The 22,167-nt window shown below is 40.3% G+C and overlaps 3 protein-coding genes across 8 annotated transcripts in view; 2 read left to right on the top strand and 1 right to left on the bottom strand.

Moving 5' to 3' along the window:
- Positions 1–3,619, top strand: part of MICOS13 (mitochondrial contact site and cristae organizing system subunit 13) — an 11,229-nt gene extending 7,610 nt beyond the window's left edge. Inside the window, exon 5 of the transcript XR_005565482.1 lies at positions 1,903–3,619. The gene's annotated coding sequence lies outside the window, so the exon portion shown is untranslated. The remainder of the gene's footprint in view (positions 1–1,902) is intronic.
- Positions 1–16,352, bottom strand: part of LOC113983711 (scaffold attachment factor B1-like) — a 17,823-nt gene extending 1,471 nt beyond the window's left edge. The window contains exons 1-18 of one of the 2 annotated variants that reach the window (XM_027713123.2): positions 16,049–16,352; positions 14,272–14,359; positions 13,301–13,365; positions 13,008–13,214; positions 11,034–11,096; positions 10,388–10,415; positions 8,989–9,487; positions 8,506–8,555; positions 7,457–7,557; positions 5,599–5,748; positions 5,427–5,503; positions 4,372–4,511; positions 3,940–4,031; positions 3,453–3,559; positions 2,366–2,659; positions 1,930–2,067; positions 1,426–1,468; positions 14–135 (exon numbers count right to left, since the gene is read on the bottom strand). In XM_027713123.2, coding sequence (XP_027568924.1) covers positions 14–135; positions 1,426–1,468; positions 1,930–2,067; positions 2,366–2,659; positions 3,453–3,559; positions 3,940–4,031; positions 4,372–4,511; positions 5,427–5,503; positions 5,599–5,748; positions 7,457–7,557; positions 8,506–8,555; positions 8,989–9,487; positions 10,388–10,415; positions 11,034–11,096; positions 13,008–13,214; positions 13,301–13,365; positions 14,272–14,359; positions 16,049–16,237 — 2,453 coding nt within the window. In that variant the 5' untranslated portion in view covers positions 16,238–16,352. The other variant, XM_027713124.2, reaches the window with a different exon arrangement.
- The window catches only part of LOC113983712 (scaffold attachment factor B1-like), a 17,587-nt gene continuing 11,614 nt past the window's right edge, over positions 16,195–22,167 (top strand). For 2 of the 5 annotated variants that reach the window (XM_039386431.1, XM_027713127.2), the window contains exons 1-6: positions 16,666–16,978; positions 17,787–17,874; positions 19,573–19,637; positions 19,726–20,004; positions 21,118–21,180; positions 21,957–21,984. In XM_039386431.1, coding sequence (XP_039242365.1) covers positions 16,784–16,978; positions 17,787–17,874; positions 19,573–19,637; positions 19,726–20,004; positions 21,118–21,180; positions 21,957–21,984 — 718 coding nt within the window. In that variant the 5' untranslated portion in view covers positions 16,666–16,783. Of the gene's footprint in view, positions 16,329–16,665; positions 16,979–17,786; positions 17,875–19,572; positions 19,638–19,725; positions 20,005–21,117; positions 21,181–21,956; positions 21,985–22,167 lie in introns of those variants that run through there. The other 3 variants (XR_003539195.2, XM_027713125.2, XM_039386430.1) reach the window with 2 other exon arrangements.

Below are 22,167 nucleotides of genomic sequence, written 5' to 3'. Positions count from 1 at the left end.
TAAGTGTACTAACCGTGACTGTGGGGGTATCCCTCTACTTTCACTCATTCTTCTGTCAGATCCATAGCTACCCCAACTTTCTCGAGAGTCTCGTGAGTGACGGTCTGGTCCTCCGTGGCGCTCATCTGGGTAATGCTAAAAGGCAAAGAACACTTACAGGACTGCACAAAACAGACTTGTTAATTGCTTAAAGTTGCTCAGCTGTAATTACTCAATCACAGAGTCATTTAGGATGGAAGGGACATCCTGAGATCATCTAGTCCAAGCCTCCTGCTCAAGCAGGATCAGCCAGGGCAGGCTGCCTAGAAGATTCTCCCCCCCTAGGTTTTAAATTTCTTCACAGCTAGAGCCAAGTTCTCCATGCAAACTGTTCCAGCGTTTGACCATCTTCACAGTTAAAGGTGATTTGTATTAACTTTAGATGGAATTTCACGTGTTTAAGTTTGCGCTCATTGACTCGTCTTGTCGGTGGGCACCACTGAGCAGCACCTGGCTACATCCTCCCCATATCCTCTCTCCCTCCCATCAAGTATTAATGCCCATTGATAAGACAAACCCTCAGCCTTCTCTTCTCCTTGCTGAACAGTCGTAGCTCTCTCAGCCTCTCCTCATACAGAAGATTCTCTAGGCCCTACTGCACTTACTCCAATAAGCTTCTTGTACTGAGGAGCCCAGCACTAGGCACAGAACATCAGACAGGTGCTGAGTAAAAAGGCCTTGTCCTTCTAGGAATACTTTTATTAACGCTTCCCTGGATGCTACTGGCTTTCTTTGCCAGGAGGGTGCAATGCTGACTCATTATCAGCTTGCTGTCCACCACAGCGCCAAGGTCCTTCTCTGCAGAACTGCTTTTGGTCTGCTTGGTCCCAAGCATGTATCGCTGCACAGGGTTATTCCTCCCCAGGAGCAGGACTTAGCATTTCCTGTTGTTGAACCTAGTGATATTCCCCTCTGCCCAACTCTCCAGAATATCCAGGTCCCTCCAAATCTCACAGCTTAACCATCAGTAAAGGGCACTTGAGCATTCCCTGACTCTTAATCTCTCACTGCTTGAATGTGCCCTGAAGGTCTTTCTTCCAGCCCTCAAAAAGTGCAAACATCTCTACTAAATTTTGCTGTTATTTCCACGTAACCTCATAGAGGTATACTTTGTACCTCTGCCTCTTCTACGCCATCTTTTGGAATACTCTATTTTGAAGCAATTCACTTGTTTTGATTTCTATCAGAATAACTATATATTTTATAATAAACAAGTCTTTGAATTGAATTTCATCTTATTGAAGTAAATAAGCTAATCTGATTGTTGATACGTATTTTGGGAGATATCATGTAATTCTCAACTACTGAAATTTAATCTGACACACACTATAAAAAAACAGGTTATAAGATGTTAAGATGTTTCCATAGCTCTATAAAGCAACTCACTTGTCCATCCCGATCTCCCATAATTGTCCTCGATCCATCTCTCCTATAAGCAGACAATTAGAATCAGATTGTGGTAGTAAAACATACAGCAGTTTATAAAAATCCATCTATCTATAAACACAGATGAAAAAATCTTACTTTCTCATAGGGCCAACATCTACAAAAGGCACAAACAGCTGGAAAACCAGTTAGTCCTGAGGTATAAACCAGAATATTCTTGTTAAAATGCTAGGTGCCTTCAAATTATTTAGAAATTTTTCAGAATCCTACAAGTATGTGAAACAGCACTGTAAAAAAAAACTCTGAACAAGCCTGCCAGAAGCTTCAACTCATTGCACAATACAGATCTCTTCATGGTTATAGACAAAAAGGTCCACAGCCACTAAACCACACTTGAAAAATAAAATGCAAACCAAGCACACAGTAAAAGGCAGCAAAATGTGACATTAAATACAGTCTTTTGTCTTTCGATTTCAGGCAATACAGTGGAGGTAAGACACCAACCTGTCTATTGAATGCTCTTGGTAACGACCACGGTCTCTGTGATCAAAGTCATGGAAGCGATCCTGGCGACTGAAATCTGAGTGATACCTATCATTCATTGCCATTCGTTTTGCCTCTGGCCAGTACGGATCATCCCTCCTGAGAAAAGAACGTAGTCATTTTAGTCCAGATAATGACTTTTGATATTGTTCCCCCCTCCAAACTAAAGTGCAAACTAGTGCAAACTAAAAGAAGGGTAATTAAGTTCAAAATGGAGTTGAAAAACCTTAGAGAGGATAGCTTGACTAGGGGTCTTAAACAGTCAGCTCAATGCAGTCAACAACTGCTGACTGATGGAAGCTGAGAGCATATGTATGGCTTTTTATAGCCCAGGCTGATGAGAAAGAACCTGGCAGCAATGTCTCCCACTTGCATAATCTGTATTTGCTGGCTTCACCTGCCATCTATGTCATATGGTCTCCTCATTGCAGACCGACGTTCCTGTTCATAGCGCAGTTGCTCATGCTGGCGCCGCAGCTCTTCTCTTTCTCGTTGAATGCGGTCTTGTTCTCTTCTCCTTTCATGCTCTATGTGCATTCGTTCTCTTTCCAGTCTTTCCCTTTCCATCCGTTCTCGTTCAAGACGCTGCCTTTCAATTTCCAGTCTCTCCCGAGCAATCTCAAGCCTCTCCCTTTCTTCTCGTTCACGGATAGTCTGTAGGTGCTGCTGTCTCTCCCGACGCTCACGTGTGCTATTTTAACAGAAACAAAAGGTTACAGATGTAATACTTCAACAAATAAAGGAAGTTAAAAAGAAAAACAAAAAGAAGAAAAAGAGAAAGAAGCGTTAAAAATTAATAGCACAGTGACTGTTCAGCTCCTTGAAATTATACCTGGGAAGGGTGTGGGAGGGAGGGCATGGAGGGAAGACACTCAGTGTACACTGGAATTACTTGTATTAAGAGACCGATCATATTACTCCCACAAAACCCACCTGTGGGGGCAAATAATTCCATATGGTCAGGGGAATTTGAATCCAAATGCCCATAGCTCATTTCTTATACTGAAATAAAGTATCTGTGAAGAATATTTTATTTCTGTCAAGAAAGCCAGAATGGTATGCTGGATAATGACTTCACTCAAGCTCAGAAATCTAACTATGAGAGACAAACTTCTTCCTCTCCATTAAGAATGACAAAAGCATTTTTCTCCTGGTTAATTCAACTACTTTTAGGTGAGGAATAAAAGTTTTGTAATGTGTGGAAAACATGGAATTCAAGTCACAGTTTTAGCAAGGAATTTGAAGGATGGCCATTATGACCTTTATCCTGTATTAAACATCATGAAAACAAAAATAAAACCCCACCCAAAATAAATAAATACCCGAATTAAGTTCAATAGATATGTGACCCAGAAACATTTAACAAGTTGCAAGTGAAAAAAAACCCCTGAAAGCCTCTTATCTCTTAGTCATTTTAATTAAAATGAAAATAAAATATGCATTATAGGGTAAAAAATGTCAAACAATTTCATAGTTGCTCTTACCGGCGCTGCTCTGCCTCCCTCATTTTTCGCTGTGCTTTAATTTTGTCAAATGGCACAATGCCTTGTCTCTCTCTGCTCTCTGATTTGCGATCCTGGCTCTTAATGCTCTGTATTTAATATTGAAAGTAGAGAAACTTAATTTATTAAAGGACAACTATTACAAACAATACTCTAAGCTCTGTTTCCATTTGTACTATCATATCTGAAAGCTTGGTCCCTGCATTTTTCAAAAAAGTTGTTCTTTTTTTAACATTACAGACATGCCATGTATTAACACAGTAATACCTTCCCACATCTGTTCGGCAGGATTTGATTGCTGAATATAGTATCAGCTGAACAAAAAGTATTTTACTAATTAAGATGTAAATCCATGTTATAGAAACTCTAATTGGACAAACTGGCAAGACAAGTGTGGGTTACATGTAGCCTAGCAGGATTCAGTATTTGTTTCTAAGGAAAATATTTCCCACACAGAAACATTACTCACTCTGTCTTTTGATGTAGTTGATGTTTTCACACTAATAACAGGTTCTCCTTTGGATTTATCCATTACTACTGTTCTCTCTGTTCCTTTACTTCCTAAAAAAATCAGAGGTGGAAAAAACAATCAGACTACACAACCTACACCAAACTCATTGCTCTGATAGAAGTTATGTTCTCTAAAATGTGAAAATGGACATCTAACCCTCTCTCCAAAACCAATTATTTCACTACACCTACTCCAAGTGCTTCTTTCAAGGATGACAAAATGTCAAACATCTCCCCCCAAAACACCCTCCCCCTTATACATTCTGGATTTCCAACTAAGAATCAGAAACAATCCTAGAACATTGGCAGTTCTTTGGAAAGAACTACCTAAAATTAAATATTCATACATCAACATATATTTTACTCTATGAAACAACAATAGCCAAATTACCTGACTTAATAGTTTTAGGTTGATCTGATGAACCAGACTTCTGATCATCTTTATCTTTTTTTTCCTTTTCATCTTTGTCTTCTATCTTTTTAGGATCATCTTTTTGGTCAGATTTTTCATCCCTTTTACCACTGCCAGGTCTATAGATAGATATTGATACAGGTTAGACTAATACAGACTAAGAGAAAAGGAAATTCAAGCAGAATGCTAGCAACACACTAAAAAGGTAGAATTCTGATGTGATAACAGTCATAATTAGATTTCCAAACGTTTCCTTCCACAACATCCTACACCAGAAAACAAGACATCCAGACCATCCAGTGCAGTTGTCAAAACACTTGATTCAGGCATCTCAACTGGAAGAATGAGGAAAAATTCACACTATGATGTGCTTAATACCCACAAAGTTTCTTAAACAATGTGACAATTAAGAAGTGCCAATGTGAACCATTTTTGTCAGGCAACTAGCTGAAATAAAAGCAAAAAGTTCTCAGCAAATAGCATTTAACACAAGTTATGCCTCAAGAAGACAACCGAAGCAAAGGTCTTAAGTGTTTTATTCACTCTCCTAGTGTCTTATTCAGTGACTTTCAGTAATGCCAGAGAGAAAAAGCATAGTGCTGTAGAGGAACATGTTCTGGAAACAGGATTTTGGACAACTCTCTTTTAACTGTTTGTGACCACCATCACTGGAGGAGACCCTATTCCAATGAGAGACAAAAAGTAATGAAAAAACAGTGACATACAGATCAAAATCCTCAAACGGTCTTTCCTATAGATTTAAGACATGAAAGCACCACAATTGTTGCTAAAACCTAAACACACCTAAATTAAAAGGTATGCTTGAAACCTTAAAGCACATAACAGAAACATGTTAAACTAGGCACCGAACATCAACAGAAGTTTATCTTATAGAAAAAGTTAAGAAAATGCAGGTACTCCTCTTTTTGAATGTTTGCCACAGAAATGTTTTACTGTAACTTTGTTTTCCCTGACATCAACATAGACTGAAGAACAGCAGAACACCTTTGGACAGAGAATTTTTAGAACAGTACCTCTCACTGACTGTTTCTCTCTTTGCTTCATTCTCTTTTTTTTCACTTGTCTTCTTCCCAGCAGGTTCATTTTTTGCCTGAAATTTATTTTGCACATGATCAGCTGAGAATGTGGTCTCGATCATTTGTACAATCTGATGGGAACTTGGTATCTTTGAGGATAAGTACTCACTTTTTCTACAGAAATTATTTTCCCATGTAACTCTGTTTTGTGGAGATGGGTGATACATTTTGTTGCTTCCTCGGCAGTAGACATTGTAACAAAGCCATAGCAGCGAGCACCAGGACTTCGAGCATTGGTGACCACTTTTGCACCCACCACCTTTCCAAAATAAAGAGGTGTTACACTCACCGTAACAAGCAAGAACTGCAAGCTTTCTACCCTTTTTAATTCCTGCCCATTATCATTCAGGAAACTTCTGTTGTTAAGAGATTAACAAACACAAAGGAGTGTTGCAACGATGCTTCTGTTGTCAGTGAAACACTACAAAAGCTGCATCAATAGATGACAGCCAAAGACTGAATTCTTTTCTGGAGAAAGACCACAAGGGGACAAAAAATAAAAAAAAAGTCGTCTAACTTTACATAAACAACACCACTTTGTTCAAATGTAAAAGAGTAAAAAACAATACAATAGAAGTTTTTAAGCCAATTTCCACCTACATGCTAATGCTAGCTCAACTGCTAAGTCCCATCTTCCCTCAAAAAAATGCTTACATGTCAGTGGTGAGGCAGACCAACCATGTTATCTATCTTCTTTAAGAAACAGGTTTCCTCAAAAAGTAGAGCTTGAAAAAGCCCACATAAATGGTGTTTACTTATGTTCATATATTCAGTACAGCTCACTTTGCATTACAGAAATCAACCATATTTCACAGAAATGTCGTATTTTTAAGTACAGCTGGATGAAGAACCTACTTCCATGCATTTGATTTATTGCACGTGTACATTTACTTCTAGGGAGCTCCGCCTCTGCTAATACCCTAAAGAAAATAACTGTCATTTTATTTAAAGGACTAAATAGTACCATGGCATCTATCTAGAGGCAAATACTAGCTTTGCTGTCACTTAGTTTTTAGTTACATTTAAAATGTTGTGGCACATCTCTATGATCAATGTTCTAGGTTACCAGATAGAATTCTAAGCAAATAAATGGAAGGAAAGCATTGCATTTTTATTGTTATGAGAAGCATTAAAAGGGTTTTACTAGTCTCATGACCTGAAGAAAAACTCAAAGCTTTGCTACACTTAATCCGTTTTTGTACCTATTTGTAAGGTCATATTTAAGTTCCAGAGTATTTTCACTGGTAAAATATTCAGTGGCAGATTGCTTGTACATACCGTTTTCTTTTACTACAATCTCCTGATAGTAATCTTTAAATAGGCTTCAAACGTCTTACAAAAATCCTTAGTGCTGTCTCTAAGTCTTCTATTAAACTAGCTCTTTCCATTTTCCAACCGACAGGAAGATTTAACTTACCATTTTGTCTGTCATTAATAACAACAGCAGGACTTCCCCTGGCAACAAAACCAAACAACCCCTCCTGATATCCCAAGCCATCCAAACAAGTGCTTTCTAAAGCAACTGCCAACTCTACATAAAAATAAAACTTCAGATACCAGGGCAATTCTTAAGATATTCCCCAATAACTGTGTTTCAACACTTCCTGCATATTTTCCCTAGTCCTAAGGCAGTTTTTTATAAACATTAAATGCACCACTGACCGTGAATTTCCAATGAGTAAAGACACTATACTACTGCACAGGAGACAAAAGTATGTGTAAACAGTTACTGACTTTCAAATAAAGGACCGCAAATGGAATTTTATGGTTTTTTTGGAAGCAAGCAACCGAATAAAAAACCCTCAGTCATTCAGTGCATACTTCCGCGATTTTTTCCTTGATATCCCACAATATTTTTGATAATTGGATTCCTTTCACTGGTACTTTCAGTGACAGGAGCTTAAGAAGTCTAATAGTTTCAAGCAAAAAAACCCTCAACAACAAACCAAACGAAAATAACCTCTTACCTTTCCATACTTGCTAAACAGATTCTTCAAATCTGTAGCTCTGGTAGTGGAAGCCAGTCCACTCACCCAGAAGTTTCTACCGGAACTGCTAGCAGTGCGACCTAATTAGGAAAACAAAACCCAGAACATACCCAAAATTCTAATTAGCAACTACTTCTGAATTAAAAAGGAACAATATCACAAATTTTTAATTTTTTAACATCCTAGACCAAGTAAATGCAATGTGTAACATTCTCCTCCCATGATTTGCATCCCTGAAGGCAAGTAGCATTACAAGTCCCAAAACTTGAATAGAACTACAAGTGTTGATACGGAAGTATGTTATATCATTCTTCAAGAAAGCAACTTGACTAGGGTACCCCTGAAGTAACAGAGGCTTTTCAAAATGTACCTGGATAGATACTAATTTTGCACTAACTAGAAAAGATAGAAGACCTGCAAGAGTTGTTAGCAACCACTTATGCTCACGTCTTGCCCTCCTTATCTCCTGAACTCCAAAGGAATGATGATGGGATGCAGAATAACTATACCTCTCAAGGACAGACATTCACCATTAAAAAACCAAGAAAACTGCTCTCCTATTTTTGCCCACACAGACCCCACAGTTCGAATATGAAGTCTGACTTTATTAACAGGAGTTTGAAAAGACCTAGTTTGCTTTAGCCATGCAAGAACTATAGAACACCTGTCCAATTTTGCATCTAAACTAGAAAGATGACTTTTTAAATGCTTATGAACTTGTAAAGTCTGAAAACCCAATGTCTAGTGATTAAAAAGTGTTTGACCTGTACTCAAAGTTTCAGTGTTTGCATTTCAGCATGAAGCACTTAGGTAAGTACTCAGTTACAAGCAAAAGGGTGCAATGCAGACATTCTTAAAAAATGCATAAAAGGAAAATACTTATTCTTCTATGAATAAAGAAAATCCAGAAAGAGGTGAATTTATACTATTTAACAACTGCAGACTGCTATGCTTCTCCTGCTGAAATACCCCATCCAATACACTTATCCAAGCAATCATTAAAGTTCTACTTTTGAAAACAAACATACCTTTCTCATCTTTTGAGATTATCTTTGCATCTCTGTCCTCCTCAACAGGGCTAGAGACAAAACATCATATTATTCAAGTCAGAAACGAAAGTGATTAAATATAAATTATGAAAAAAGCTAAAATTAAATACCTACCAGAAAATACCTCGCAAATGAAAACACACCTCTGTATACTTCATTTAAGAAATCTGACAAGAAATAATGAAGTCAGATTCTTAAACAGACTTACATTAAGAAGATGATTACAAATAAGAGTAATTTGGGAAAACAACCTTTGAAGGTTGAGGAAGGAAAGAAATCAAACCCATTGTGTTTAAAAAAAAAATTAAAAATATCTGCACATGGAGAAATAAAACACACTCTTTAGGAATAGGCTACAATTTCATCAGTCTCGGTGGCCAATTGAAGGAAACAGCTTATTCGCATCACTTAACGACCAACGATAAAAGATAGCATCTGGTCTATAACGGAGAAAAAACAAACCTCTTTTTCTGATCACCGCCCTCACTGGCTGAGGACTCTTTAGTAGCAGGGGATTCCTCAGAATTAGCTTTGTCTTCTGTTCTCTTGGCATCTTCTTTGCTATCTTTGGCTTCAGGACCTGCGCCTTTTGCCGCTGTTTCCCCACTAGAGGCTTCCAGGCCTTGGGAGCGTTTGCTACTCTGATCGCTTAGGGTCTCTACTACTAAAGATTCAGAGTCCGGCTTCTCTTCCTCTAGTGTCTGTTCACATGTCTCCCCTTTTGCTACAACTAAACGCTTTGCTTCCTTCCTTGCCATAGCTTGTGCCGATTTGCTGTCCAAATCTAAAGCATCTTCCTCCAACTGAGCGGCAGCAAGAGCGTCCTCTTCCTCCGCCAGCCTCTTGCCTGGCACCGCGATACTTGCTTCCTGTGCATGTGGCCGCTCCACTTCGGAAGTTTCTTCGTTAAGTACTTCAGATTTACAAGTTTCCCCCAAAATGTCGAGTATTTTCTCATTTTCTACGGATTTAACAGGAATAGAATGGCACAAGATTTAATCACCAGGGAAATACAGCAATCACAAATGTGGAACTGGCATGGCTGCCACACTAACACCAAGAGAACTTCTAAGCTACACAGAGATTGGAAAACCCTAGTGTACACAGTGTTAAAAGTACTATGCTAACTGCTTTCTGACAAACTACCAAATCAGCCCTAAAACGATAACAGGGAAGAAAAATGCCCCCACAGATTTAACAAAAAACTTCTGGCTCATCCTCCATATTCTTCATTAAATCCTTCAGCTCTGTTTCTTCTCTAGTTAGCTTCGAGTCCAAGATGCTTAACTGAACGTATCAAGGCACTGAGAGTTCAATTTTTAAATTTCTGTGAATTTCTTTTAGCAGACAGTCCAACATGAGAACTGGGCATCTTCTGATGGTGCATGAGTGTGTTTGCAGTCCAGAAAGTGAAAAGTATCTGTATGAAATTTCCATGAAGAAACTCTTCTTTCTTCTGTATCCAGTAACTAATCTTTACATTTTAGTGCCCTAGAATATCTTTTTACTGCTTTCACTGTCCACTACTTAGTAACAGAGTTAAGGTGTGTGCAATATCACAAGATCTGTTTACAAGTAGAATATTTAGCTTTTAAACTGTGATTAACTTCTCTAAATCCACTTATGTAGTTTAACAGGTTTTTAAACCATTTCATTTCACTGGAAATATTTCAAAGATGACAAGCATCACTTCACAGATCTGGGGATATGATTGGGTTTCCAATCTCTATGACCCTGCATGATCTGGGTTGTCCATCATAAAAATAATGCAAATTATGGGTTTTTGCTTGTTTTTTTTAATAGTTAATGGTTTAAAAAGTATTAGTTGAAAAGACAGGAATATGTTTTTCTTTAACAGTACCTGGCTCCAAGTGCAGCCTCTCCATTTTCTGTTTGGGGAAAAAAAACAACACAGAATGAGGATTTTATAAAATGTATTTTCTAGCAGAGAATAATAGCAACTCCCTGCCCAATCTCAAGATTGAAAACTACACAAATTCACCTACTACATCTAGCTCTTTTTTTTCACCATCTAGCTCTTTTTTTCACCATTCACTGGAACTGAGTATTTTATATAGGTAATTTTACTGGCACATGAAAACTGGATCAAAATATCAGCCACAACTGCATTCTCATCACTAACTCTGAATTTTAAAGAGACCAATGAAGTATCTTTATGTACTACCACACCAACTACAGAGAAAAAACAATCCCAGCTGCTATTTTAAACAATCAGCGGGAGAAAGAAAAAAATCAACAGTATAAGACCTTTTTTTTGTCACGAAAGTGAAGGAAGTCTTGAGAGTTGACTGGAAAGTAGGAAAAATCAATAGGGCATTCTCATTTCAGAGACTATATGCTGAGCAAGATTATGTATGTTTTGGATTCTATTACAATTTCATATTATGGTCACATTTTCTTTTTTTAGTGTGGGAACAGAGTGAATACTAATAATACAATATACTGATAATACAGCAATCTGAAACACATCTACATTTTCAATTTACCTTCATTTCAATTAAATCAGAAGAGGAGGCTTCTAAATTGTTTTCAATTTCATCATAATCTTCCTAAAAGAGTAAAAAAGGAATTATATAATTTCTTACCAATAGTAACTTACAGAGAATACACCTGTATTTAATTTTCCCTGTCAAGAAAACAAGAAATATTTTTAAGTATTTGACAGGTCTCAATTGCTACTTCAGATTGTGGCCAAGAATGAGCAGCAACATACAAATGTTCTTGATGATTAAATATCTTTCTCCTACTACCTTTCGTTTTAATTTCAACATGACATTGTCTATCTCAAAGTTACTCTTATTTAGAGGAAAAATTTATTTCACGTTTCTGTGGTTACCGAATGTATTTCTCCATTTTCCCACTTTTTAACTTTAGTTTCTAAAGGAAAAAACAAGTTACAAGTAAGGCTGACTTAGGTTCCTACTTTTACAAAACCAAAACATATCTCCAAAATCTTCCTTCCTTAAGAGCTGATGGTAACACACAACCAAAGCTCACGGGTTACATAACTCACAACAACTTTAATTTACAGATTACCACAAAATTGCCTTTCAGGTTAACTGGATGCCATTGGAATGACTGTGTTCCAAGGTGTCACATTAAAGGAGAGATTTTCTCAAATCCTTTGTGACAGATTGGTCTGTCAATGCCCTGGGAAAGCCAAGGGCAAAGCCAGGGAAGACTCCACTGTAACAGTCGATGGGTGGAACCTGTCTTCTCCTCCATTGGGATGTCTATGGGTAAGACCCTTACTGTGCCACTGAATGATTAACTCGAGCCAGCTTTTGTTAGGAATTACAGCTTGTTGGTATGTCACTTTTTCTTTGCAGCCAGATACTACCACGAGCAATCCACAAACCTTAACCTGTCACAATTTTCTATTATATTAATAGTGTTATTCCATAAACTGTTTAGTGTGAGTCCTTCAAGGGCACTAATAGTTGCTGGCAGCAAGTACCATACTTGACTGAAGAGACCTGGGAGGGGGTCTGTCTCACGCTGTTGGCATGTGACCGGGAACAGCTCGGTCGAACCACCCTCTGATCCAGACTGTCCAGTCAAGGGTCCCCACAACAGGACACTGACAGACTGCTTGGGCACAAGGGTCTCAGTTGTCCTGGGGCACTGACAGGCCAGTCAAAACACAAAGGGTGTGAGAAAATCTCCCATTTCACGTGACAGAAGGTAAATGATAAAAAATTGAGACAGATATGCAGGCCTAAAATAATCAAGAAAAAGAACCCCAAGGAGGCAAGGAAGGATAGTATGTTCTGTGAGTGAACGGCCCAAAAGGAAAAAAAACCCACAAGGATCCAAGAAGGATAATATGTGAGGACTGAACGTAACATACGGATTACCCTATTCATTCAGTAGCAGGAGATCGTGCTATCTGTAAATGAGATTGTAAGTTGCCCTCAAAACCAAGTCAAAAGCCTCGCAATGTCAGAACAGGGCAATATATGAAGTTCTGCTTCTTCTTTTATTAATCTCTATGAGAAAGCAGAACAACATAACTCCCTTAAACCTGAGCATTATTTCTGCAGAAAAGATTTCCAAATTACCTGTGAGTTGAAAATGTATTTCCCTCTCCATATATATAACTAACTAGACAACTAGACAGAAAGATAGATATATATATACACTTCAAGACAAATAACATATAAATGGGAAGAGTGAATACGGAAACTAATACAGTATTTTCAGTTCCAGGCTCTTATCATGTTAAGTAAAGATGATACTGTAAGGCAATGAAGGCAGTGACCCGTCTACTGTGAACATTTCAAGCCTCTGATCAGTCCAAGAACATTTACCACTTAAAAGAGTATGACATAGGAGCTGTTAATGTGAAATAGAATTCAGACCCCATTCATGTCCTATATTCTACTGGACTGAAATAACTTGTTCATGTGCCCATATACTTACTAAGTATCTTCTGAAAAATTACAAAGACCTCTACTCACCTCATTTTCTGTTAGCTGATCTGGAAGTTCTTTCATTTCTGCTTCAATGTTGTCTTTATTATCAGACAGAGAATCGAGAATATTATCAGGACTATAATCTTCTCTGCAGTCCACAGCACTGCCGTTATCTATTTCAGCTTCATCTAATACACTAATATCCATCATGTCAATATCCTGCAAGGTATCCAGACTCGCTTCAATATCCTCCTACAGAAAGAAAAAGGTTAAACGTGTACTTCTTGTGGGCTAAATGATGCATATTCTTAGTAACCGCAATCACGATTTCAACTTACCTGCCCATCTCTAGAGTTTTCTTCTAGGCCATTGTCTTCAATACCTTCTTCTTCCGGTTTTCTTCCTAAAAACAGTATCACCGCAGTGAGACGTAGCACTAAATTTTGTAATGTGTTTAATCTGTGGTGAATTATCTAACACTGAGCTTGTTTCAACAAGAAATCATTAAGACACCGATTCAGAAGCCTGGGTCTGTCTGGATATAACCGAGGTCAACTTGCCACTCAATAGAAGCTAACAGCACAAGCATGAACTGTAAGTAGCATGGCTACATTTTTCTACAGCTACAGTCTCATTCCACTACACTTCAGTACCTACAAAGACAACACTGTCTAAGAAGGTGCTGCATTTAAAAATAACACTCGAAGATTGTTAGGACAAAAACCTCTCTTAATTAAACTGATTTAGAATTAGCGTTCACTTTCAAGATTCTGGACACACACATCACTTTAACCAGCAAACTCACATTGCTATTCAGACAACTGCTCTTTCTGTATTTTCAGTCCCTTTATCTTGAAAGAAGCAGCTTCAACAGCCCATTTCTCTCCAGAATGTATTTTTAAAGAACGGGCTATGAGCAATTAAAATAAACCATGTGTAACACGGCACACACAATATTTAATGTTTGGAACCAAAATGTACTGAAATCACTAATGAGCTTTCCACAGGAGCTTATGCTGCAGCTGCTTGCTCTGTACCTGAGCCAATTCTACACTCATGGTCACAAGTACAGAAACACCTGCAATTTACAGTCTCATCTACAGGTTTCAAGGCTTGCTAACAAAGTACAGTTAAGTGTCATATTATCATTTAAACTTGTTATTGCTCATTAATGCAACAGAGTTTTACCGTTTTCCATAAGGTAAAAAGCACTTTTTTTTTAAAATTAATGAAACAGAAGACATCAACTTTGTATGCTAGGTACTAGCTACAAGCAAACAATGGAACTGTAAGTGTCCAGACACCATACCTTTGCTAGTTCTTTTTGGCATTCTCTTGTTGGTCAGTTCTGAGGCCACAGGAATTTCATCAGGATCTCCTCCTTCATCCTCAATGGCCTATTGGAGACAGCAGTATGACATCTACTGTATTCTTCGCTGGTGTGCATTTGTACTGGCTTTGGATGGGATAGTTAATTCTCTTCACAGTAGCTGGTATGGGGCTATGTTTTGAATTTGTGCTGAGAATAGTGCTGATAACACCGGGATGGAGGTTTTAGTTATTACTGAGCAATGCTTACCCAGTGTCAAGACCTTCTCTGCTTCTCCCACTGCCCCATCAGCAAAGGGCTGGGGGTGCACAAGGAATTGGGAAGGGACACAGCTAGACAGCTGACTCCAACTGCCTAAAGGGATATTCCAGACCATACGACGATGTGCTCAGTAATAAAACTGGTGTGGGTGAAAGACGGTGGGGCTGTCATTACTTGGGGACAGGCTCAGCAAGCAATTATTTTCTTTTACACCACCTGTGTTTTTTTTTTTATTAATTTTCTTCATCTATGTTGCTCTTTTTTTACCCTTGCATTTTTTAAAATTATTAAACTCTCTTTATCACAATCCGCAAGTTTACTCTCACTTTCATTTTACCCTTCCACTTCCAGTCGCCATCCTGTAAGAAGTGAGAGATGAGTGACTGGCCATGCGGTGTTTTGCTGCCTACTGAGGTTAAACTACAACTGCATTTTTAAGGATTTGTCATTAGCGTCTCTCCCTAGTTCAGGTCATACAGCCAGGCAGCCATATCACCTGACAGAAGCACTAAATAGTAAGGTCTAACACAACCCCACAGCCAAATGAAGCTATGACTGAGGAGCAAAGCTCCTTATTCAGCAAATAACTACTTTAACTCTATAAAACTGAGAGTGACTGCTACAGGAACTCAGGCATATCTGACAGCAACCTTTTCTCAATGTGCAGGCCAGTTAGAACCCATAAGTGGGCCAGGACCGACTATACTGTTCTGGCCTCGTGAAAGTCTGTAAAAATACATTCCAGACAGATAGGAGACATGGAGTCAGGTGAAGTATGGTGGTGCCAAGCAATAGGACAAGAAGCAACGGGCAGAAACCGATGCATAGAAAGTTCCACCTGAGTATGAAAGTTTCCTGTACAGTGACTGAACACCAGAACATTGCCCAGAGAGGGTGTGGAGTCTCCCTCACTGGAGATATGCAAGAACCGTCAGGACACGATCGTGTGCTATGTGCTCTGGGATGGCCCTGCTGGAGCACGGAGGATGGACCAGATGACCCACTGTGATCCCTTCCAACTTGACCCATTCTATGAAGCGTGTAGGGAAGCACGAGGAAAGATATGGGAAAGAATCGCGTGTGTGTGTGAATGAGAGAGAAAACTGAAGAAGGACGCGCGAACCTCAGGGTCAGGGAACGACGGGAAGGCCGGGTCCATCTCGGATTCCGCCGAGTGGAATGTGAGCAGCGCTCCAACGGAGCGGCTGGGGGGCGGGCGGGTGTCACAAAGCAAAGCAGCGGTGGGGCTGCTGCCCGTCCCCGCAAGGGTAAGGGCTCCGTAGCGGTGCGAAGAAGGGGACGCGCTGGTGCCAAACAACCCCTCCGCGGCTTCCCGGGGCTGGCCCTGGGGCGCAGCGCAGGGAGCGGCTGCAGCCCCACTCTCCTCAGGGCCGCCGGCGGCCCCTGGTTCGGCCCCGAGCGCGCACGCGCCAAGCGCGCCGAAGACAAAGGACCCGGATGGCACCGCCCGCCCCCCCGCCGGGGCTCGCTTCACCTTCCTCAGCCGCTCCATGAGGACGCTCTTGTTGCCGCCGCTGTCCAGGTTACGGCGCTTGAGCTCGGCCCGCAGGTCGATGACTCGCAGCTCGCTCAGCCGCCGCGTTTCGGGTTCCGAACCGAAAGCCGCGGCCCCGCCAAGGGATGTGTAATCCCCCAGTCCGGCCGCTGATTGACTCTCCGCCATCAAGGCCCCTTCGATGTTTTGCCTCGAGTCCGAGCGCGCAGGAGAACACAACCCAACCCCGCGACAAACCTTGCGATCACAGCACAAAATGGTGGGAGCGAGACGCGCCGAGGGGAGGGGGCACAAAGCGCGCAGTGCGCAGGCGGGGGGAGGAGGGAAGGGGCGGGGCCTGGAGGGAGAAGTGAGTGAAGGCTCCCGCGCAGGCGCAAGACGGCGTCAGTCGCGTCAAGGACGGCTCGTGAGCTCTCGCGCACGCGCCCAGGGGGCCGGGGCGGGCTGACCGCGCGTTCCCGCGGTGAGGTATCGAAGCCCCAGCGCGCACGCGCCGCCATCGCGGCCCTGGAGCGAGAGGAGCCGCAGAGCGCACGCGCGTAAGGGCGCGGGTAGGCTGCGCGCGCAGCGGCTCCTCCCGTTCCCGCCCCTTTTACTGTGTTTCCCCCCCCCCCCCCCCCCCCGAGCCCCGGTTTTCCACCATTTTGTGTTGCGGCTTTTCCGCGTTGTTTTTATCCAGCTTCGCCCTGCGAGCGCGACTCGAAACGACTGCCCATGGCGGAGAGTCAGTCAGCGGCGGGGCAGGGAGAGCCTGCGTCCCTGTGTGGGCTCGGATTTCCCCGTTCGGAGTCCGAAAACCGGCGGCGGCCGCTGAGCGAGCTGCGCGTGATAGACCTGCGGGCCGAGCTCAAGCATCGCAATTTGGACAGCGGCGGCAACAAGAGCGTCCTCATGGAGCGGCTCAGGAGGGTGAGCGGGGAGGCGCGCGCCTGAGGGGCGGGTGACCCGGGCGTGACCCGGGCCCGGCGGGCATGCCGAGGAAAATGGCGCCAAAGGGCCGAGGAACGGCGGGGCCGGGGCTGCACCGGGAGCGGGAGTTCCGCGGAACCCGTTGCGACCGCTCTGTGCCTGACGGGGGAGACCCTGCGCTTGGCCATCCCAGGAGCGAGCCCTTCTGTCACACAGTGCGGTGGGTGTTTGTGTGCGAGCCGGGCGCTTTCATCTACGCGGCGAATCAGCTCCCGATATCCTAGACCCGTACAGCACAGCGGGTCTGCTGTGGCATTCGGCCCAAGTGTTTTTAGTACGAATTTTCCGCCTTCCACTCAGTTCCTGCATTTATACTTCTGTACGCTGTGCACTAGGCTTTTGTTGCGTACTGGTATTTTTGTGGCTTTCTAGTTGGTAGCCTGTACACTGCATCGGAATGTTTGGTATGTTATAGCAGAATGCGGAACACCTTCACCAAACTGATGCTTACTGTCTCCTAGAGGCGAAGTTCTCACTGTCACAGCAGCGCACAGTTGCAAGTGCTGTATGATTGACTTTTGACTGCTTTCCAGAAGCTTTACACCAACATGCTACTGTTTTCTCCATACTTGTTACTTTGAGCTGGTGGTTCTTCACTTGCGTATCCAAGTTGCTGATTCCAAGCACCAGATTCTTGTTTTGAAATTTTTCAGCCTCTAGTGTCCAACTCTGAAACTCAGCAAAAATGCACAAATGAAAGTTTTTATGTCCCATCTTCATATCTACCTTTGTCTTTTCCTTTTACTAGGCTATTGAGGAGGAAGGAGGGAATCCTGATGAAATTCCAGTGGTTTCAGAAAGTATCATGAAGAAAACTCCAAAAAGAAGCAGCAAAGGTACAGGGCAGTTAGAGAGAATCTCCACCCCATCTCCCTTGAGTTTTCAAGCAACTGTACTCATGAAATGGAACCTTTTCTCTGTTTTTCTTTTTGCTTGATTTTATTTTGGGCACTGTTGCTAAATGTTTTGCAGTCCCAAAGCTGTAGCTAATGTTACTTGCCTGAGCCAGATTTGAGTAAAAATGGTTTTCTGGAAGAAATTAAGCACAACTGAATGTTCTGTTCCTTGGTTCGGACCTTTAATCCCATGTTACTGGTAGTCTTCTTCACGTTTGTGCTCAGGTTTCTAGGGATGGGTGGTATGGTTAGTGGTCATTTATTCACAGAATTTAATGTAATTTAATAAGGCAGGAAATGGTCTACTTGAAGGATCTGTTGGTTTCTTCTCAGCATTCCCTGAAATTTGTAGCAGACACTACTAAGTAACACTAAAGCAGTGTCTCTATTTTTAAAATAGTTAACTTGGTTTTTCATGTGACTGTACCTTCGTTTTTGAGAAATAAAAGGGATTTTTTTTTTTTTTTTGAGGTAGAAATGAAGTTTCTAGCAACTGCAAGATAACCTCTGTAGTGTTATGGTTAGGCTTCATAGCTAATAGCAGTCACATTTTTGTTCACAGAAGACTAGTTTTTAATCAATATGTGAAATCAAGTGTGTTTTCAGGGCTTTATGCTTGATTTTTCTAACGGTGAGACAGTCTTATATAATCCTTATTTTTAAAAAATAGTCTACTCTTTTTCTAGAATTAGTTAATTAGCACAGTTTCATCTTCTTTTGTGATCAAATACTGTTAAAATTTTTTGTATTAGAGCTAAGCAGAATAACTAGGTTAGATTAAGTATTTTTATTTCTAACTTTGACTTAAACAAAATGTAAATTTGTGAGATGAGACTCAAATGTTTTGCCAACTAATTTGTTTGATCCAAATTTTTGTTGTTACATCCCATTTGGAGTGATAGTGTAATTGCTTGCAGACTAAAATGTGAAATCTTGAGCAGATAGATAGCAAATGTCACAGCTGTGGGTAAAAGCAGAGATTTTTGATAATCACATTAGTTTTCAAGTCTCAGAAAAATACTTAACATGTTACAGCACTTTTAGTATTGGGATGGAAATAAATGAAATGATCCTCTTGGCTTTGAAGCCCCTTTCACCTTTTAATTGCAGTCTGCTTGTAGGTTTTGAGGAAAATAGAATTCATAAAAAATGAAACAACTACTTAGCTCTGAGCTTGAGGAGTTACCATTTCATGCTGAAGCTGGCATGCTGTTTTCGGTAGCGTCAGTTGTGATATGGCAAGTCCAGCTGGTGCACAGAGCAATGCAGTAATACTCACAGAGAGAGGGTTTTTTTCGTTGGTTTGCGTTGTGTTTTTTGTTTGGCTGCTTTTTTTTTTTTGTTTCTAGTAAATGTCTGTAAAGAAACGAAAGTTGAGATAATAAATTGCTGCAATCTCAGCTGAGCCAAATGTTCTGGGGAGTGCACAGTGGTGCTACTTGAATTCTTGCCAGACATTGGGCTGTAGCATGTGTGTCAGTTACTGAACTGATATGGCATACGAATGCTTGGTTGTGGAAAATAAGGGTAGAGCAGATAACTAAATTGAAGGGAATACCAACTTTGATGAAAAAGTAAAACTTGAAGAGCACATGTGTATTTACTGTCTTTTCATTCTAACGATCGTAATGTTGTTAGGACGTAGACCAGAGGAAGAGGGAGTAGAAGACAATGGCCTGGAAGAGGACTCGGGAGATGGGCAGGTATGTGAGGCTGGGTTTGAAGCAAAGTAATGACAGCATTGCTTTTAAGTTGCAATGACTATTACATGTACTTTTTTTCTTTTTACAGGACGATATTGAAGCAAGTTTGGATAACTTGCAGGATATTGACATGATGGATATTAGTGTGTTAGATGAAGCTGAAATAGATAATGGAAATGTGGTAGATTGCGGAGAGGATTACAGTGCTCATAATATTCTTGACTCGCTGTCTGATAGTAAAGAAAATGCTGATGCAGAAGTGAAAGAATTTCCAGATCAGCCTGCACAGTATGCTGTAGGTAACTTGGAGGCATCCCCACAATTTTCAGAAATTAAAGAAGAACCAAGAGAAATACCAATAGTGATGGTATGCATCTCTTATGTGTGTGGAATCAGATTTCTTTTTAAATTTATTTACTTATGAATTAAATAGCACAATGGTAGCTAAAGAATATTTGGGACTCTACTGGTTTTTATGGCCATTGCTTATTCCTTTACATATTTGTGAAAATATGATTCTTAATTTTAAAATACTTAGATGTTGTTTGTAGGCACATGACTGTATGAATTAATAGCAGTCCAGAAAGCATTTGTTTTTAATCATGCTTTGAACTCTGATTCGCCTTATGTTTACATTCCCATTTTGACATCTTTATTTTAGAGAACACGTGAGGCATACAAATACTATAGCTTATTTTGTTCTCTTCAATTGAACGGCAACATTCAGGAAGCTATATTCTATGTTATTTTTTTGTTAAGGTTGGGTCTTGCAGTTTTTTTAGTTATCGAAAGTATTTTTATGTTGGCTTTCCACGTTCATCTGGAATCAAGTGCGTATCTCCTGAAATGTACAACACAGCATTTTAAGAAAGTTATTTCTGCCCCATCTAAGAGGGAGTGTAGCTCTTTGTTGTGCACACACACTGTGTCACAAGTCCGGACCACAAGATTCTAAAGCTGTGTGGTTCCCTTGTTGTGATCTGAAAGTTCGGAGATAAGTTTGACCCCCTATCCCAAAGCATATCCTTGTCCTACACGAGTCAAATAGAAATACAGGGAAAGTAGGTTTTTTTCAGTGACTGAATTGCTTGAGGCCAGGCCACCTCCTGTGGTCTACTTTTTACCACAGAAGAAGGAAATAGTTATCGAGTTACATAGACTTTTTGGCTTTATGTTGCTGTAAATAACAGAGATATAAGTCAGAGAAAGTTTTCTGTTGGAATCCCCATACTTAAAAGATTTGTGTGAGCTGACCAACATAGTTAAGAGGTAATGAGAAAGCTTATCCAGTCAGTGGAGATCGAGAAAAATCTTGAGGGTCATTGCTCAGTTTTTACCTTTATTGGTTGTTTTGTGTGCTAGATGTATTTGTTTAATACCGGTTGTCAGTGAAACTAAAATCTTGAGTTTCTCATTCAGGTTTCACTGACAATATTCTTTTATAGATAACAAAATGTCTTCCATCTGTTTTTTTTTAAAGGTAGAGTTTGAAGACGTTGGAAACAGTTTAGATGCTTCTTCATCAGATTTAACCATAATAAAGGTAAATTGTAGCCAGTTTTTCTTTACAAAAAAAAACACATATAAAGCTGTATGTTGAAACTGTATGTACAGGAAGTACGCAGTGGGTGCATTCTTACTCTGCAAAGAATAGGAACTAAGGCCTTTCTAATTTACTCGTATGTACAAAGATCTATGTATCTCTCAGGATGTATATATGTATATGTGATATACGTACCATACTGAGTTTGGTGGTAGATTTGATTCCTTTTATCTGACGTATATACCAACTCAGTGCTTTACATTATATTTAACTTCCATTAAAAGTGGAGGTATCCCATGTTGTCAAGAAAGCTGAAACTGTTCCTGAAATACTGACCTTGGTTTCACATCGCTCGTGGTAAGTTAAGGACACTAGCTCCAGGTGAACCTGGTGTTTCTATTGATCTTGTTTTCAGAAAGGAGACGTCACAAAGTACATTGTAAAGAAGGGTAACGTGAAGATAAGGTTTTCTCCGTGCAGCTTATGTTTGTTGATTTATTTACCGATGTGAACGTGCACCATGTGTTCAACAGATGTCTGAATTTGAGAAACGTTAAAGTTTTTACACAGTTCCTAAAACTTTGAGGATGTTAAAAACTCACGTTAAACCTTCTGAGAAATTTCAACGTTTTCAAAGCTGAAATAGGTTAAATCATAGTAATGCTTCCGTTAAATTCTGCTGTGTATTGGGTGATTGAAAGGTGTCATTCAGAAAAACAGCTTGACTTCTTATGAAATAGTGATATTTCTCCTTTTTAAAATCTTTCTCACTGCAGGAACTTGAAGAGTTACCTTTGGAGCCAGGTACTGTTTGGGGTTTTCTGTTTGGTTGGTATTTTTGGGGTTTTTTGGTATTTTTTTAATGAAAAAAGAATCTTGGGCATTTAAACAGTTTCATTCTTCATTTAGGCTTTTTGCGTCCCTATTTGTTTTTTTTTTTTTTTTTTTTTAAATGCATTACTGTAGTGTTCATTTTTATGGTGGACA

The sequence above is a fragment of the Pipra filicauda genome, unplaced genomic scaffold (assembly GCF_003945595.2).
Source record: "Pipra filicauda isolate LSUMZ 115617 unplaced genomic scaffold, ASM394559v2 scaffold482_size497672_pilon, whole genome shotgun sequence".
NCBI classification, from domain to species: Eukaryota; Metazoa; Chordata; class Aves; order Passeriformes; family Pipridae; genus Pipra; species Pipra filicauda.
This window is presented reverse-complemented; position numbering and strand designations above follow the sequence as displayed.